Consider the following 13,574-nt stretch of genomic DNA (forward strand, 5'->3'; position numbering starts at 1 on the left):
GGTTTGGGTTTGGTGATAGGGTCGCTATGAGTCAGAACCAACTCAATGGCAGCAGGTTTGGTTTATTGTAAAGAAAATTTGGATGAAAAACATTTTTTTTAATTAAAGTCATGGAAGAATTATACATTGTGAGTATTGTTAAATGAAAAGGAATTCTAGGCATAGGACAGGAAAATGGGTAGAGATAATTAGACAATTAGTGGTAAGAAGAGCTGTAGATGTAGCAGGCAGTAAATTTAGTCTGAAGACGGAGGAACACATTGGGCTGTCTTCTGGGATTCCTTCCTTTTTTTTTTTTTCCTCCATTCCTGTCTTTCCTGTCTCTCAAATCTGTATTTATGCATGCCCTCTACCTACTAGCTTTATCTCTCTTCCATTCCTGAGCTTAATCTTGTCTCAGCCAATCCCCAATTGTCAACAGACCTGAGTCAGTGAACCTAAGAACTGTATCCACGGTCCAGTAATGGAAATGCATTGCCCTATGTGGTCCTCAAACCATCTTGCTACCAACTATACCTAGGACCACATGGCCCTAGGTGGAAATAAGGAAACTTGTTACTCCTAAATTCTAGTTTTCTGCTCCTACCTGCACTCCATTCTTTCCCCAATTCCCATATAAGGCTCAGTCCATAAGTTTGTTCTCTGCCTTAGTCCTGACTAAGTATGTTTTAAACTCCAGGATCCCCAAGAACTGGAGCTACTGGGGCCTAGATGAACTACCTTACAGGAGGTGGAAGTGGTTTAACTGTATTTCTAACAATGTAAACATTCAGTAGGAATTGGTATTTCATAATCAGTTAAATGATCGGTGACCAATAAGGTCATAGCTGGGAAAAATTTGGAACTCATCCATTTGAAGTATCATATGAATCAACCTGAATAGATGAGATTTCATATGCAGAGTAAAAGAAAGAGATGGAATAGTGAGGACTCAGCCCTGGGAAATACTCAGTGAGGAAACATGAGGTATATCTTATTAGAATCTTCAAAAAGCCTTCTCTGGGGAAGTTTCTCTTCAGACTTTAAATGTCTGCCAGAAGAGTGCTCAGAGGCATTGACTTCTTACCAACATTAATATTCATCAATCCCCAATTTCTAGATTAAAGAAAGAATGGGCACTGTTGATGGCAGAGGATGGTAATGCACAGTTTCAAGGGGGGGAGAAAAATCCCTTGTGGAGGGAAAATTTTGGATAGATAAGGATATAAGTACACATGATCCAGAAACTGGGTTTCTTCACATAAATTGATTTTTTTAAATCTACATAATGATTACTTGCTGATGCAGAAAAAACTATAAAGCTATCAAAATATTCTGATAATTCTTATATTGGATACAATATTGATATTAAAAAATCAGGAGTCTGACTATATAAAACATTTACCTATTATCAGAAAATGGGAAAAAGACTTTATTCATCATAGGACAAAGGATAAATCTAATTACTTAAATATAACTAGAAATGTACAAGATGTATTTCAAGAAAACTTTAAAATGCTGAAGGACACGAATGAAAATGAACATATCAAAAGGTATAGCTTGGTCTTAGACTTGATATCAAAACAATGCTGAATCTATTAATCTATTATGTTACTAAAAATCCAACAAAATACAAATAAAATCTGGGGGGAGTGGTGACTAGGAGAGTGAATCCTAAGACTGAATGAGAATTAAACATGCAAGGAAAAACAGAAAAATATTTATTAACCAGTCTTACCAAAACAACATGGGACTGGCATGAGAAAAAATGGAACAATTAATGAAACAAAATAGATATTTTTATAACTAGGCTCAAATACAAATAAGATTAACATATAATAAAGGTGGCATTGCAGAAAAGTGGGAAAAACATTGATTATTCAATTCATGATCCTGGAACAATGCCATGTGTAATGGTTAATGTTATGTGTCAACTTGGCTAGGCTACGATTCTCAGTGGTTTGGCATGTGCTCTTCCATAATGTAATCACCTTCAATTTTGTGATCTGATGCCTGCAGCCAATTAGTCAAAAGGGGAGTTTCCTTGGGGGGCATGGTCTGCTCCAATATATAAATGGATGTTCTGGCAAAGCTCTCTCTTTCTCTCGATCCTGCACTCTTCCTGACCTCTAGTTCTTGGGATGTAAGTCTGCAGAAGTCTGCAGCCTGCCTCCTGACCTGAAGATGGATTTGCCAGCCCCAGAAACCCCATAAGCCAGGAGAGATCTCCAGCCTGATGTCGGACCCAAGGATTTGGGACTTGCCAGTCTCACAATTGCATGAGCCATTTCCTTGAAGTATATCTCTCTGTATGTATTTATATGTTTCACTGGTTTTGCTCTTCTAGAGAACCCAAACTAACACATCACAGCTATCTGGAAACACATATAGACACACACTCACACAAAGAGTTGGGCTCTGTCTTCGGCTGGGTTCTCTAGAGAAGAAAACCAGTGAAGTGTATATATATATATGTAGAGAAAGAGAAAAATTTGCATCAAGGAAATGGCTCACGTGGTTGTAGAGGCTGGAAAGTACCAAGTCCACGGGTCAGGCATCAGGATGGAGGCTTCTCCTGACTCATGTAGCTGCAAGGGGTTGATGAACCTAAGATCAGCAGGTCAAGACAGCAGGCTGCTGGCTCACGGGCTGCAGAGGCTGACTAATCCAAGATCAGCAGGCAGTATGGCAGGCCACTGGTTCAAGTCCCAAGAACTGGAGGTCAGATGATGACAAGCCTGATGCAGGATTCAGAGCAAGCAAATGAGCTTTGCCAGAACGTACATATATATATTGGATGCAGGCCACACTCCCAAGGGATCTCCCCTTGCAACTGCTTGGCTGATCACATTGGATCACATCATGGAGGATAACTACATCATTACAAAACTGTCAAATTACATCATTACATAACTGCCAAACTACACTACTACATAACTGCCAAAACACTGAGAATCATGGCCCAGCCAAGCTGACACACAACTTTCACCATCATAGATTCCTAACTTATTACTTATACAAAAATGTATTCTAGATGGATCAAAGGTTTAACAGTGTTGCTTATAAGAAAACAAGGTAAAATTGCTTTATAATTTTGGCATGGGAAAGTCCTCTCTAAAAATGACTATAAAACCCAGAAGCCATTGAACAGAGGCAATGAAAACAAAGTTTTTAAATCCCATATGGTTTAAAACACCATAAAAACATTAAAAAATAGAAAATTATGAGAAAATATTTGAAATACATATCATTTATAATTTCCTAATTTGAAACTAACTCCTAAAAATCTGTTAGAAAATACTTACCACAAAATAGGAAAATGGGCAAAGGCCAAATTTCAAAATTCAGATTATTTTTTCAACACATGGAAAGTTGCTGAGACTCACTCGTAATATAAGAAATGCATGTTAAAACTACAAGGAGTATATCTTTGTATACTTTTCTCCTATTGGATCAGAAAGAGTAAGGAAGTCTGATAATACACTGGTAGGTGAGGGCAAGAGAAACAGGCACTCTCATATATTACTATGGGAGTGCTATTAGGTAATATCTATTAATGATAAAATGCACACACCCTTTAACCCAGAAATTCATCCTTTGAAATTTACAGATAAAATTGTGCATGTGTGAAATAGACATATTCACTGTTGTGTGTGTCTAATTCCAAAAGGGTAGGAAAAAACACTAAATATCCATCGATAAGGACACTTAGGGTTGGATAAATAAAAGGAGATGGTTAAATAAATTTGTCAGTCCATAGAGTGGAATAATAAGGAGCAGTTACAAATAATGACGGAACACTTCATGTACTGATGCTGATTTAGAGTGATCTTTAAAGTATGTTGTTGTTGTTGTTAGGTGCTGTCCAATCGGTTCTGACTCACAGCGATTGTACGTACAACAGAATGAAACACTGCCCACCTCTGCGCAATCCTCACAATCGTTATGCTTGAGCTCATTGTTGCAGCCACTGTGTCAATTCATCTTGTTGAGGGTCTTCCATTTTTTCACTGACCTTCTACCTTACCAAGCATGTCCTTCTCCAGGGACTGGTTCCTCCTGATAACATGCCCAAAGTATGTGAGATGAAGTCTCACCATCCTCGCTTTTAAGGAGCATTCTGGCTGTATTTCTTCCAAGACAGATTTGTTCATTCTTTTGGCAGTCCATAGTATATTCAATATTCTTCGCCAACACCATAATTCAAAGGCATCAATTATTCTTCAGTCTTCCTTATCCATTGTCCAGTTTTTATATGCATATGAGGCAATTGAAAATACCATGGCTTGGGTCAGGCGCACCTTAGTCTTCAAGGTGACACCTTCGCTTTTTAGCACTTTAAAGAGGTCTTTTGCAGCAGATTTGCCCAATGCAATAATATGTCATTTGATTTCTTGACTGCTGCATCCATGGGCATTGTTTGTGTATCCATGTAAAATGAAATCCTTGACAACTTCAATCTTTTCTCCGTTTATCATGATGTTGCTTATTGGTCCAGTTGTGAGGATTTTTGTTTTCTTTATGTGTAATCAGTGCTGAAGGCTGTGGTCTTCGATCTTCATCAGTAAATGCTTCAGGTCCTTATCACTTTCAGCAAGCAAGTTTGTGTCATCTGCATATCATAGGTTGTTAATGAGTTTTCCACCAATCCTGATGCCACATTCTTCTTCATATAGTCCAGGTTCTCAGATTATTTGCTCAGCATATAGACTGAATAAGTACTGTGAAAGGATACAACTCTGACGCACACCTTTCCTGACTTTAAGCCACGCAGTATCCCCTTGTTCTGTTCAAATGACTGCCTCTGGGTCTATGGACAGGTTCCTCAGGAGCACAATCAAGTGTTCTGGAATTCCCATTCTTCACAATGTTATCCATAATAACATTTATTGCAATCATTTGTTATGATCCACACAGTCAAATGCCTTTGCACAGTCAATAAAACACAAGTAAATATTTTTCTGGTATTCTCTGCTCTTAGCCATGATCCATCTAACATTAGCAATGATAACCCTCATTCCACGTCCTATGTGAAACCAGTTTGAATTTGCGGCAATTTCCCGTTGATGTACTGCTGCAACTGCTTTTAAATGATCTTCAGTAAAATTTTACTTGTATTAAGTGAAAAAAAGGCAATGGTATCTTTCAGACGTTACTGCATCCATGTATTTATTCATAGATTTATATGATTGTTTTTGGGTGGATTCACAAGTAACTGATAAACCAGGGCTTCAAACCAGTTCATTCTGGTTTGAACCCCTATTGAGAATTTGCATTTCTAAGAGGTTCCCAGGCAATGCTAATGCTCCCAGTTGGGGACCAATTCTGAGAACCACTAGCAGAGCAGTGGTTCTCAAAATTTATTATACATAAGAATCACCTGGGGATCTTGTTAAAATGGAGATTCTGATTCAGTATATCTGGGGTAGAAATGCAAATTCTCAGCATGGGTTCAAATCAGAATGAACTGGTTCAAAGCTCCGTGATAGACGTGTGCATATTGGCAAGAATAACTGGCTGAAGACAAGAATGGAGTGAAAACTTTTCACCATATTCTATTTTAAATGTTCAGAATTTTGTATGTGCATGTACATAAAATTAAAATTATACATTCTTCAAACAAACATTAAACGGTTTATTGTTATAAAAAGTTTCAGACATTTCTAAGCAAACAAAACAATCATTTATCAAAGAAATGTGAAAGCACAACTCCTTATACAGATATATGTAGATACACATATATACATGTATGTACAAATAAATGTATATATGACATGTTTAGGAGATTTCTTCTTTGACTATAACTCAATAACAGAATTATCATATAACCTATATCTTGAAATGCTTTTTCCAGATTTATATTTTTTGAATTACTATGTATTGGTCATAGTGGGGAAATGGCATGATTTATTTCTAGATATTACTTTTGACACACAGATTTTAAGAGATGATTCTACAACTGTATATTGATTTTAAAAACCACTGTTTTAAATATTTTACAATCTTTTAAGTGAAGACAAAATTTAAGCCCGAATAATTTTTTTTTCTTAGTAGCTCACATAGGAATTACAGAATTCTAGAAACAATTTCTGAAAGAACAGGAAAAGTTAGCATATAAGATTGGGAAATAAATAAATTAGAAATCAGTCTCTAGTCCTAAAATACAATTTTTTTTAGTGTTATAGAGGATAAACATAATAACAACAAAAAGGGAAATGTTTTTTGAAAACAATCTTCTGATTTTCTTATTAGCATTTTTAACAGGAAATACTTTTTGATTTTTAATTTTGAGAAGCACTTTTATTTTTTTTCTACAGGGAGATTATGTCCTGACTCTATAGTAACTTTATTTAAAGCATTTTGGAAAAAGAGATTATCTTCTTTAAGCCAAGCTTCTAAGTAACTGTCAGTCTGTTCCAGATCACCTGTTGGACCACCCTGGAAAAGAGAAACAAGAATCATACCAGAGGAAGATGCTCCAAGGCTGACACCTGTAACCTGGGTGGCCTCCTTACAGTCTTCCCTATGATTCATGTAGCAATAAAAGCCACCTTGCGTTTGAATAATGCTCTTCACCTTTCAAAATGTTTTTGCATTTCATCTCATTTCATGCTCACAAGTGGTTAGGCTCTTTGATCATTTTTTCTTCTTCAGTGTAGATTACTTCAGTGTTTTTTTTTTTTTCTTTTCCCTTCTTTATAATTACTTGTCATATTCCCAAAACCAACCTTCCCCCACCCATCTCATCCTTTTCTGTAATAGGCTCTCATCTCCTATTTTTTAACAGATCTGTAGGACAATTTGGCTTCTCTGTTTCTCCTCTTTCCACGTAAGCATCTTTCCTCCCAGCCTTTGGCTTGCTGCTCTCATCTGTATCCTTTTCTCCGTCCTCGCCTTCTCCTTTCCCCTAGCTCCCTACTGGGGTAATTTCATACTCTCCTTCTTTGGGCTTCCTGATCCATGGAATGGCTGGACATATGCTTCCTCTTTACCGATCTAAATCTCACTCCTTCAGACCCACCCATGGGGCGAACTAGCTCTCCAACTAAGCTGATGGGTAAGATAATTTTTATGAAGAACTTTCCAGAAACAATCATGCCTTTACTTTGTTTCCAATAAATGTCCTGCAATACTGTCCTAGTCTCTCTGCCTGTGATGGTTAATTTTATGTGTCAATGTGCCTAGGCTATGGTTCCCAGTGGTTTTGCCAAACACTAGACTAGGTGCTGTTCCATAATTTAACCTAATGCAATGTAATCACTTGCCATAATGTAAGGTAATCAATAAATCCTCTCAAAGAGGAGTGCCTTAGAATGTGATCTGTCTTCATAATATAAATATTGTCAAAACTTGCTGTCACTTGACTCTGCACTCTTCTCATCAGCTGACCTACAGATCTTGGACTCAAGCCTGCAGAGTCTCTAGCCTGCCACTGGACCTACAGATTTTGGACCTTCCAGCCCCACAACTGTATGAGCCAATCTCTTGAAGTAAATCAATTTCTCCCCCTTCCGCTCCCATCCCTCTGTCTATATATATGCCTCAATTGTCCTGTTTCTCTAGAGAACCCTGGCAAAGACACCATCTCTTAATGTAAAAAACTAACAAACCGTGTTGCCATCAAGTTGATTCTGACTCATGGTCACCCTACAGGACAGAGTAGAACTGCCCCATAGCATTTCCAAGGACTGGCTGGTGGATTTGAACTGTTGACCTTTTAGGTTAGCAGCCAAACTCTTAACCACTGTGCCACCAGGGCTCCATCCTTGATCTAGTTCCATTAAATGTGTTTCTTGTTTCATCCCTTAGCCTTGGATTTTGCTCTTGTTAGTTTTCTAACAGGGCTGAAGTCTGGCACTGAGTCCCAGCTGTGTGGTGGGGCCCTGTTCCTGCAGTCAGGTTCCTAAGGTTAATATCATCCTGGATTTCCTAATGTTCACTGACAATGACAAATACCCTGTGGGAGCCTTCCTGGCCCCGACTACTTCTCAATCCATTTGGTAGAATCTAATGCTTTGGCTATTGCTCTCTGCCTGCCAGACTAGACCTCCTCCTAGGACTTAATTAAGGTTGGTTCCATCCCCAGTTTCTTCAAGAGCCTGTCCCACCCCATCTGCCTCTGGCCCACCTCATTGCACTTCTCTCTTCTCTTCCACTACAGTTACTCTGGCAATCAGGGACAGTAAACATGGACATTGTAGGCCATGGTGAGAGTAATGTGTTTGAGTACCTCTTCAATGATACTAGGTAAAGATACTAATATACTCAAATGATACTAGATACTCTGCTGACTAAAGCTCTTCATCTCCCTACCAAACTTTGTGAACAAAGCAAATTAAATTAGTAAAATTACCCTGGCTACCCTGGAAGACCCAGGAGTTTTGCAGAGAAAGAATAGTAAATTATTATTACTTCATTTTTTTCCCTAGCCATACATAGATCTGCTGTAATGAGAGTCAATACTTTCTATGATCTTTCTTGATAGTCAGACAGCAGTATTTGATTTCTGTGGCCTGGAATTTCTTTGGCCTGCTTTGTCTTTCTTGTTGGTGAATCAATCTTCACTGCAAGCCACCGAAGTGCCAGGCTCCACAGCAGATCTCACACACAAACCACTTGCCATCCTTCACAGCTCAAGAACCCGAAAGAGCACCACTCAACACCACTCTTAGAGCAACAAAGATGCTGCAAGAACTGGCTAAAATAGCAGGTTGACAGACGCACAAATAAAATTACCATTATATGAAAACACTTGGCATTAACTATCCTTTTTTATTTTAATACACGTAACATTTTAATTGTTGCCTAGACCACCAAAAGGGGGTGGTTTCTCTTTTGGCTATATACTCAAATTAAGCAAAAAATATATATATGTATATTTTGTGTGTGTGTGTGTGTGTTTCATTTTGCACTTAATGTAAAAGAAATTTCAGATAAATCAAAAGACATTGTATGTATTTTGAAGGGTCAGTGGTCTTCCACCTGGAAATGTTCACAGCCAGGACTGAAAGCCAGGCAGTGAGGCTTCAAAGGCCATGCTCATCACGCATTACAGTGGCATATGGCTTATAGTGAGTTTCCCTTCATGGGCACAGCGATCGCCTAAGTTAGGATTTCTGCAGGGGACCCAGATCCTGCCCTTCCAGTCTGCATGACCCAGGAAGGCCGTGTCTCCTGTACCTCCCTGGAAGGTTGATAAAACCATATTCCAGATCGCAGGGCCTATATACGTGTCCAAAATGCCACATGCTTGCTACACTCCATGTTCTGGCTTGATTTCTCAATTTATTTCTAGCATACACAGAAAGACTTTTTAAATTTGTCTCTCTCTCTATATATATGTAATTTTTGTTATATTTTATCCAAAATTTCTATATTTCTATGTGCTGTAGCAGAAGACAGGCCCTTCCTCATGAGCTCAATCTTTCATAGAAACTCAATCTTTGTGCATTAAAGTATACAAACAAAACTGGCAATAATCCACACTTACAGGATTTTTCCTGGCCTCTCCAACCAATCCTCTATTTTTATTATTTTTATTTATGTATTAGTATAAAAGTAAATTAAAATATCTTGCTGTCTGCAAAAAATTAGAAAAAAAACTTCCTACTGGAAACAAGCTATTTGAAGAGATACTGATGATAATTATCATCCCTGGTGACACAGTGGTTAAGAGCTACAGCTGCTAACCAGAAGCTCAGCAGTTGGAATCCACTAGCTGCTCCTTGGAAACCCTACAGGGCAGTTCTACTCTGTCCTATCAGGTCGCTATGAGTCGGAGTTGGCTTGATAACAATGGTTTTGGTTTTTTGGTTTATAGCACACAAGGAAAGATTCCAACATTTAAGGGAGAAAGAAGAAATATTTTTAAGATGTTATTTTATACACTTTCCAAGTTCATTTATTTTATGATTCTTACAAGGAAAGTCAGGGTTAGGTTAAGTGACTTATCCAAGGTCAGTAAGTGAATGATGATGTTAGGAGTAGAAGCCAGTCAGCGCTTTCCATAAGGTACATTCCTACTACTCAAATACAATTTCATCACTCACCAGCTGAAGTTTCCACAGCAATCTTGTCAGTTTTACACGGAGAGTCTTCAGTTTCACTTCAGTGAGTTTTCTTTTTTCTTCACATTGCCGCAGAGAGACTCCACTCATCTCTTCTCTTCTAGTTGCATCAGAGACAATGGACTGCATTTTTCTCTTCAGTCTTTTCTCATATTGGACCATGTACACATTCTGGATCTGAGAACATTTTAAAAGTAGTTTTAGTAGATTTCTAAATATTGCTTTTCTCCCCTAATATCACAAAACAATTTCATTTTCCAATTCTGCACATATGTCCCAAGTGACAACTCTGTATGTTAGTGCTACAGAGAGTATAAATTTAAGACATTTTGATACCTGTAAGGAAATTACAATCTAATGGGGGTGGGGGAATAGGAGAGAGGAGGAAAAATGTGCAATATTCCAGTAACTATAATAATAAGGCAGGCTTGGAGACCTTTCCTTTGGAATGAAGAAAGAACCCAGTAAAGGCTGAATCTGTACTCCCCAGTGATGCCAGATTAGCCAAAGTCCAAAGGAGGCTGGCACCCGTGGTCCTCTCCACAGCACCTGTAACTCACGGGCAACCACAGCCACTCTGGCTGTTCTGGCAGATGGTGTAGTGTTACTTATAGCTCAAGTCTGAGGTGTCTGGAAAGCACAAAATCTACAGTAAGAGGAATTCCTGTTCCTGTAACTCTCTTCAGGTTCCTCAACCTGAGGTAAAGAAGCCAGACAGTTCTGCATACGATCCTTGCTAATTTGAGTCCTGGTTGTGTTCCAAGAGCTTACGCTGTGCCTGAGGCACTCACAAAGTAGAAACAGGTAATGGAGAGGCCAAACGCATTCATCTCAAAATAACATTAATTTCTTGTATCCACATTTCTAGAGGATCAGGGGATACTCTAAGGAAAGAGATGCAGGGCAAATACCATAGGGATAAACATTTGAATGTTTATGTCATAAGCAGATGTCTGTGTTCTAATATGACTAAGTCCCAGGAAACTTGTAAGGTGGCGTCACTCATCTGCTAGGCCTACCCTACCCCTTCGGCACCCGCCCCTACTCGTCAACAACTCCAGGCCCTTCCGAGACACTGCTCGTATCATCCACTCAGGCACACATTAACCTCTTGGATTCCTCCTCTTTCTATAAAACCCTTTAAATAAACAAAAAATTCTATACATAGCTCTGTTTAATAAACATTCACTAAGTACGACTTAAATTCAAAGCACTGAATTTAATTACAGGTGAGACAAAGCTCAGGTATGGTCTTTGCCTTCAAGGAGTTCTAGTCTAACAGAAGGACATAACCCAAGTGTGAAAATATTATACCTTATTGGATAAAACTCTTTGTGTCCCCAAGCAAGGCACAAGTATCATGAGAGTTTAGAGAAGGGTATGGATTCGCCATTAAAATAAACAGCATTATTGCCTTGAATCATGGTAGTTGACTTGAATATATTTATGCTTTCAGTTTACTTTTAATAGAGAGGAATATTTGAGATTGGGGCCCAAAGAGCACACCACAGTGGCAACCATTGACCCTATGTACGTAATTAATATAGTCTGTTAAAAGTGAGGCTAATTGTGAGGTTTGTAGCTGGCCATGCAAAGAAATTTTAGACTTTTAGAGTCTTAAAGTGCCTGGTAGCGTGTGTGAGGCACTAGGAATCAGACTCTGAAACCCTTGACCTGGCTTTGCCTATTTCTTACTTTTTCTCCTAAATTTTAAGCCTCATTCTACTCTAGCTACACCAGCTAGCTTGCTGTTCTTCCAGGAATATATCGAGCTCAATCCTGGCTCAGGCCCTCCGCTGTTGCTGTTTTTTGTTTGGTAAGCCCTGCCCCAGATCTGCACAAGGCTCACTCCTTGCCTTAGGTCTGTGTTGAAAGGTAACCTCCTCAGATATTCCAGGTCCACCTTATCTGAAATAGCCCTCTCTCCTTCCCCAACACACATCATCACGTCTATCCCCTGGCCGTGCACAATTATTTAATGGTGCATGTCATTATATATTTATCTATGTGTTTATTATATATCATTATGTAAAACATCATTTTTTTGGAGTGGCATCCCCCAGGGCCTGCAGGTAGAGTGGAGTAAACAACTCAGCTGGAATAAAGGCAGGCTCACAGACAGTTTAGATGCCACCTGCCACACACAGTTCATCATTTTCAGAACACTAGAATTTAACAACTTTTGTCATCTTGAACAAAAATAGCCAGGAAACACTTCAAACAACAGAAACAAAACACAAACCAAAGATGTGACATGAATGGACATATGCACACTTTTATGTTCATAACAGCATTATTCACAATTGCAAAAAAATGGAAACAGCCGAAGTGCCCTTCAGCGGATGAATGGAGAAGCAAAATGTGGTATATACATACAGTGGAATACTATGCAACCATAAAGAACAATAGTGAGTTTGTGAAACATTATAACATGGACGGATCTAGAGGACGTAATGTTGAGTGAAATAAATCAATCACACAAGGACAAAATTTTATGATCCCACTTTTATAAGAAGACAAGAATAGATATATATGGATAGAGACCAATGTTCATTGGTGGTTACCAGGGATGGGGGGAGGGGGAATCACTCTCTAGATCATAGATACTTGTTTTTTTTGGTGATGGGAAAAGTAGCACAGAATGTGGGTGTAATGAGCACAGCCTGACCAAAGTAAACGATGCCACTGAGAAGTGCACAAGAGAAAAGGATGTCTGTGCTAAAGAATAAGACATATGTAATTTGGTAAAAACACCAACAATAACCAAAAAACGAGTGTATGGTCACATATGTAGTTGTACAGGTGAGTACATATGTATGCACTGATAGAAGTATCTATATGTACATGTACACACAGATACATGTGTGCATGCATATATATTCATAAAGGACACAGATACAGATACTTCTCAGACATATCCAAACATCTTAGAAGAATGGTTTTCTGTGTTTGAAGGCTTACGAACTTAGTCTCATGGAACAACTCAGTCAATTGGCATCATAAAGTTCATGTTCTGCATCCTAGTGAGGTACGTAGCTTGTGGGGTCTTAAAAGATTGAGAGCAGCCATCTAAGATACAACTCTTGGTCTCTACTCATTAGGAGCAAAAGAGAGAGAAGTCTCAGAGAAGAAACTGTTCTGCAGGGCTATCATGGATTGAACTGTGTCCCTCAAAAGTATCTGTCAACTTGGCTAGGCCATGATTCCCAGTACTGTGTAACTGTCCACCATTTTGTCATCTGATGTGATTTTCCTATGTGTTGTAAATCCTATCTCTATGACGTCAGGATGGGATTAGTAGCAGTTATGTTAATGAGGCAGGACTCAATCTACAAGATTAGATTGTGTTTTAAGCCGATCTCTTTTGAGATATAAAAGAGATAAGTGAGTAGAGAGACATGGGGACCTCATACCACCAAGAGAGAAGTGCCAGAAGAAGCACATCCTTTGGACCTGGGGTCCCTGTGCTGAGAAGCTCCTAGTCCAGGGGAAGATTGATGACAAGGACCTTCCTCCCCAGCCAACAGA

General features: G+C 38.8%; 1 protein-coding gene across 1 annotated transcript in view; it reads right to left on the minus strand.

Moving 5' to 3' along the window:
* Nucleotides 1-6,279: 6,279 nt before the first annotated feature.
* Nucleotides 6,280-13,574, minus strand: part of MORC1 (MORC family CW-type zinc finger 1) — a 246,592-nt gene continuing 239,297 nt past the window's right edge. The window contains exons 27-28 of the mRNA XM_004378174.1: nucleotides 10,029-10,223; nucleotides 6,280-6,417 (exon numbers count right to left, since the gene is read on the minus strand). Coding sequence (XP_004378231.1) covers nucleotides 6,280-6,417; nucleotides 10,029-10,223 — 333 coding nt within the window. The remainder of the gene's footprint in view (nucleotides 6,418-10,028; nucleotides 10,224-13,574) is intronic.

Source organism: Trichechus manatus, unplaced genomic scaffold, assembly GCF_000243295.1.
Source record: "Trichechus manatus latirostris isolate Lorelei unplaced genomic scaffold, TriManLat1.0 scaffold00055, whole genome shotgun sequence".
NCBI lineage: Eukaryota > Metazoa > Chordata > Mammalia > Sirenia > Trichechidae > Trichechus > Trichechus manatus.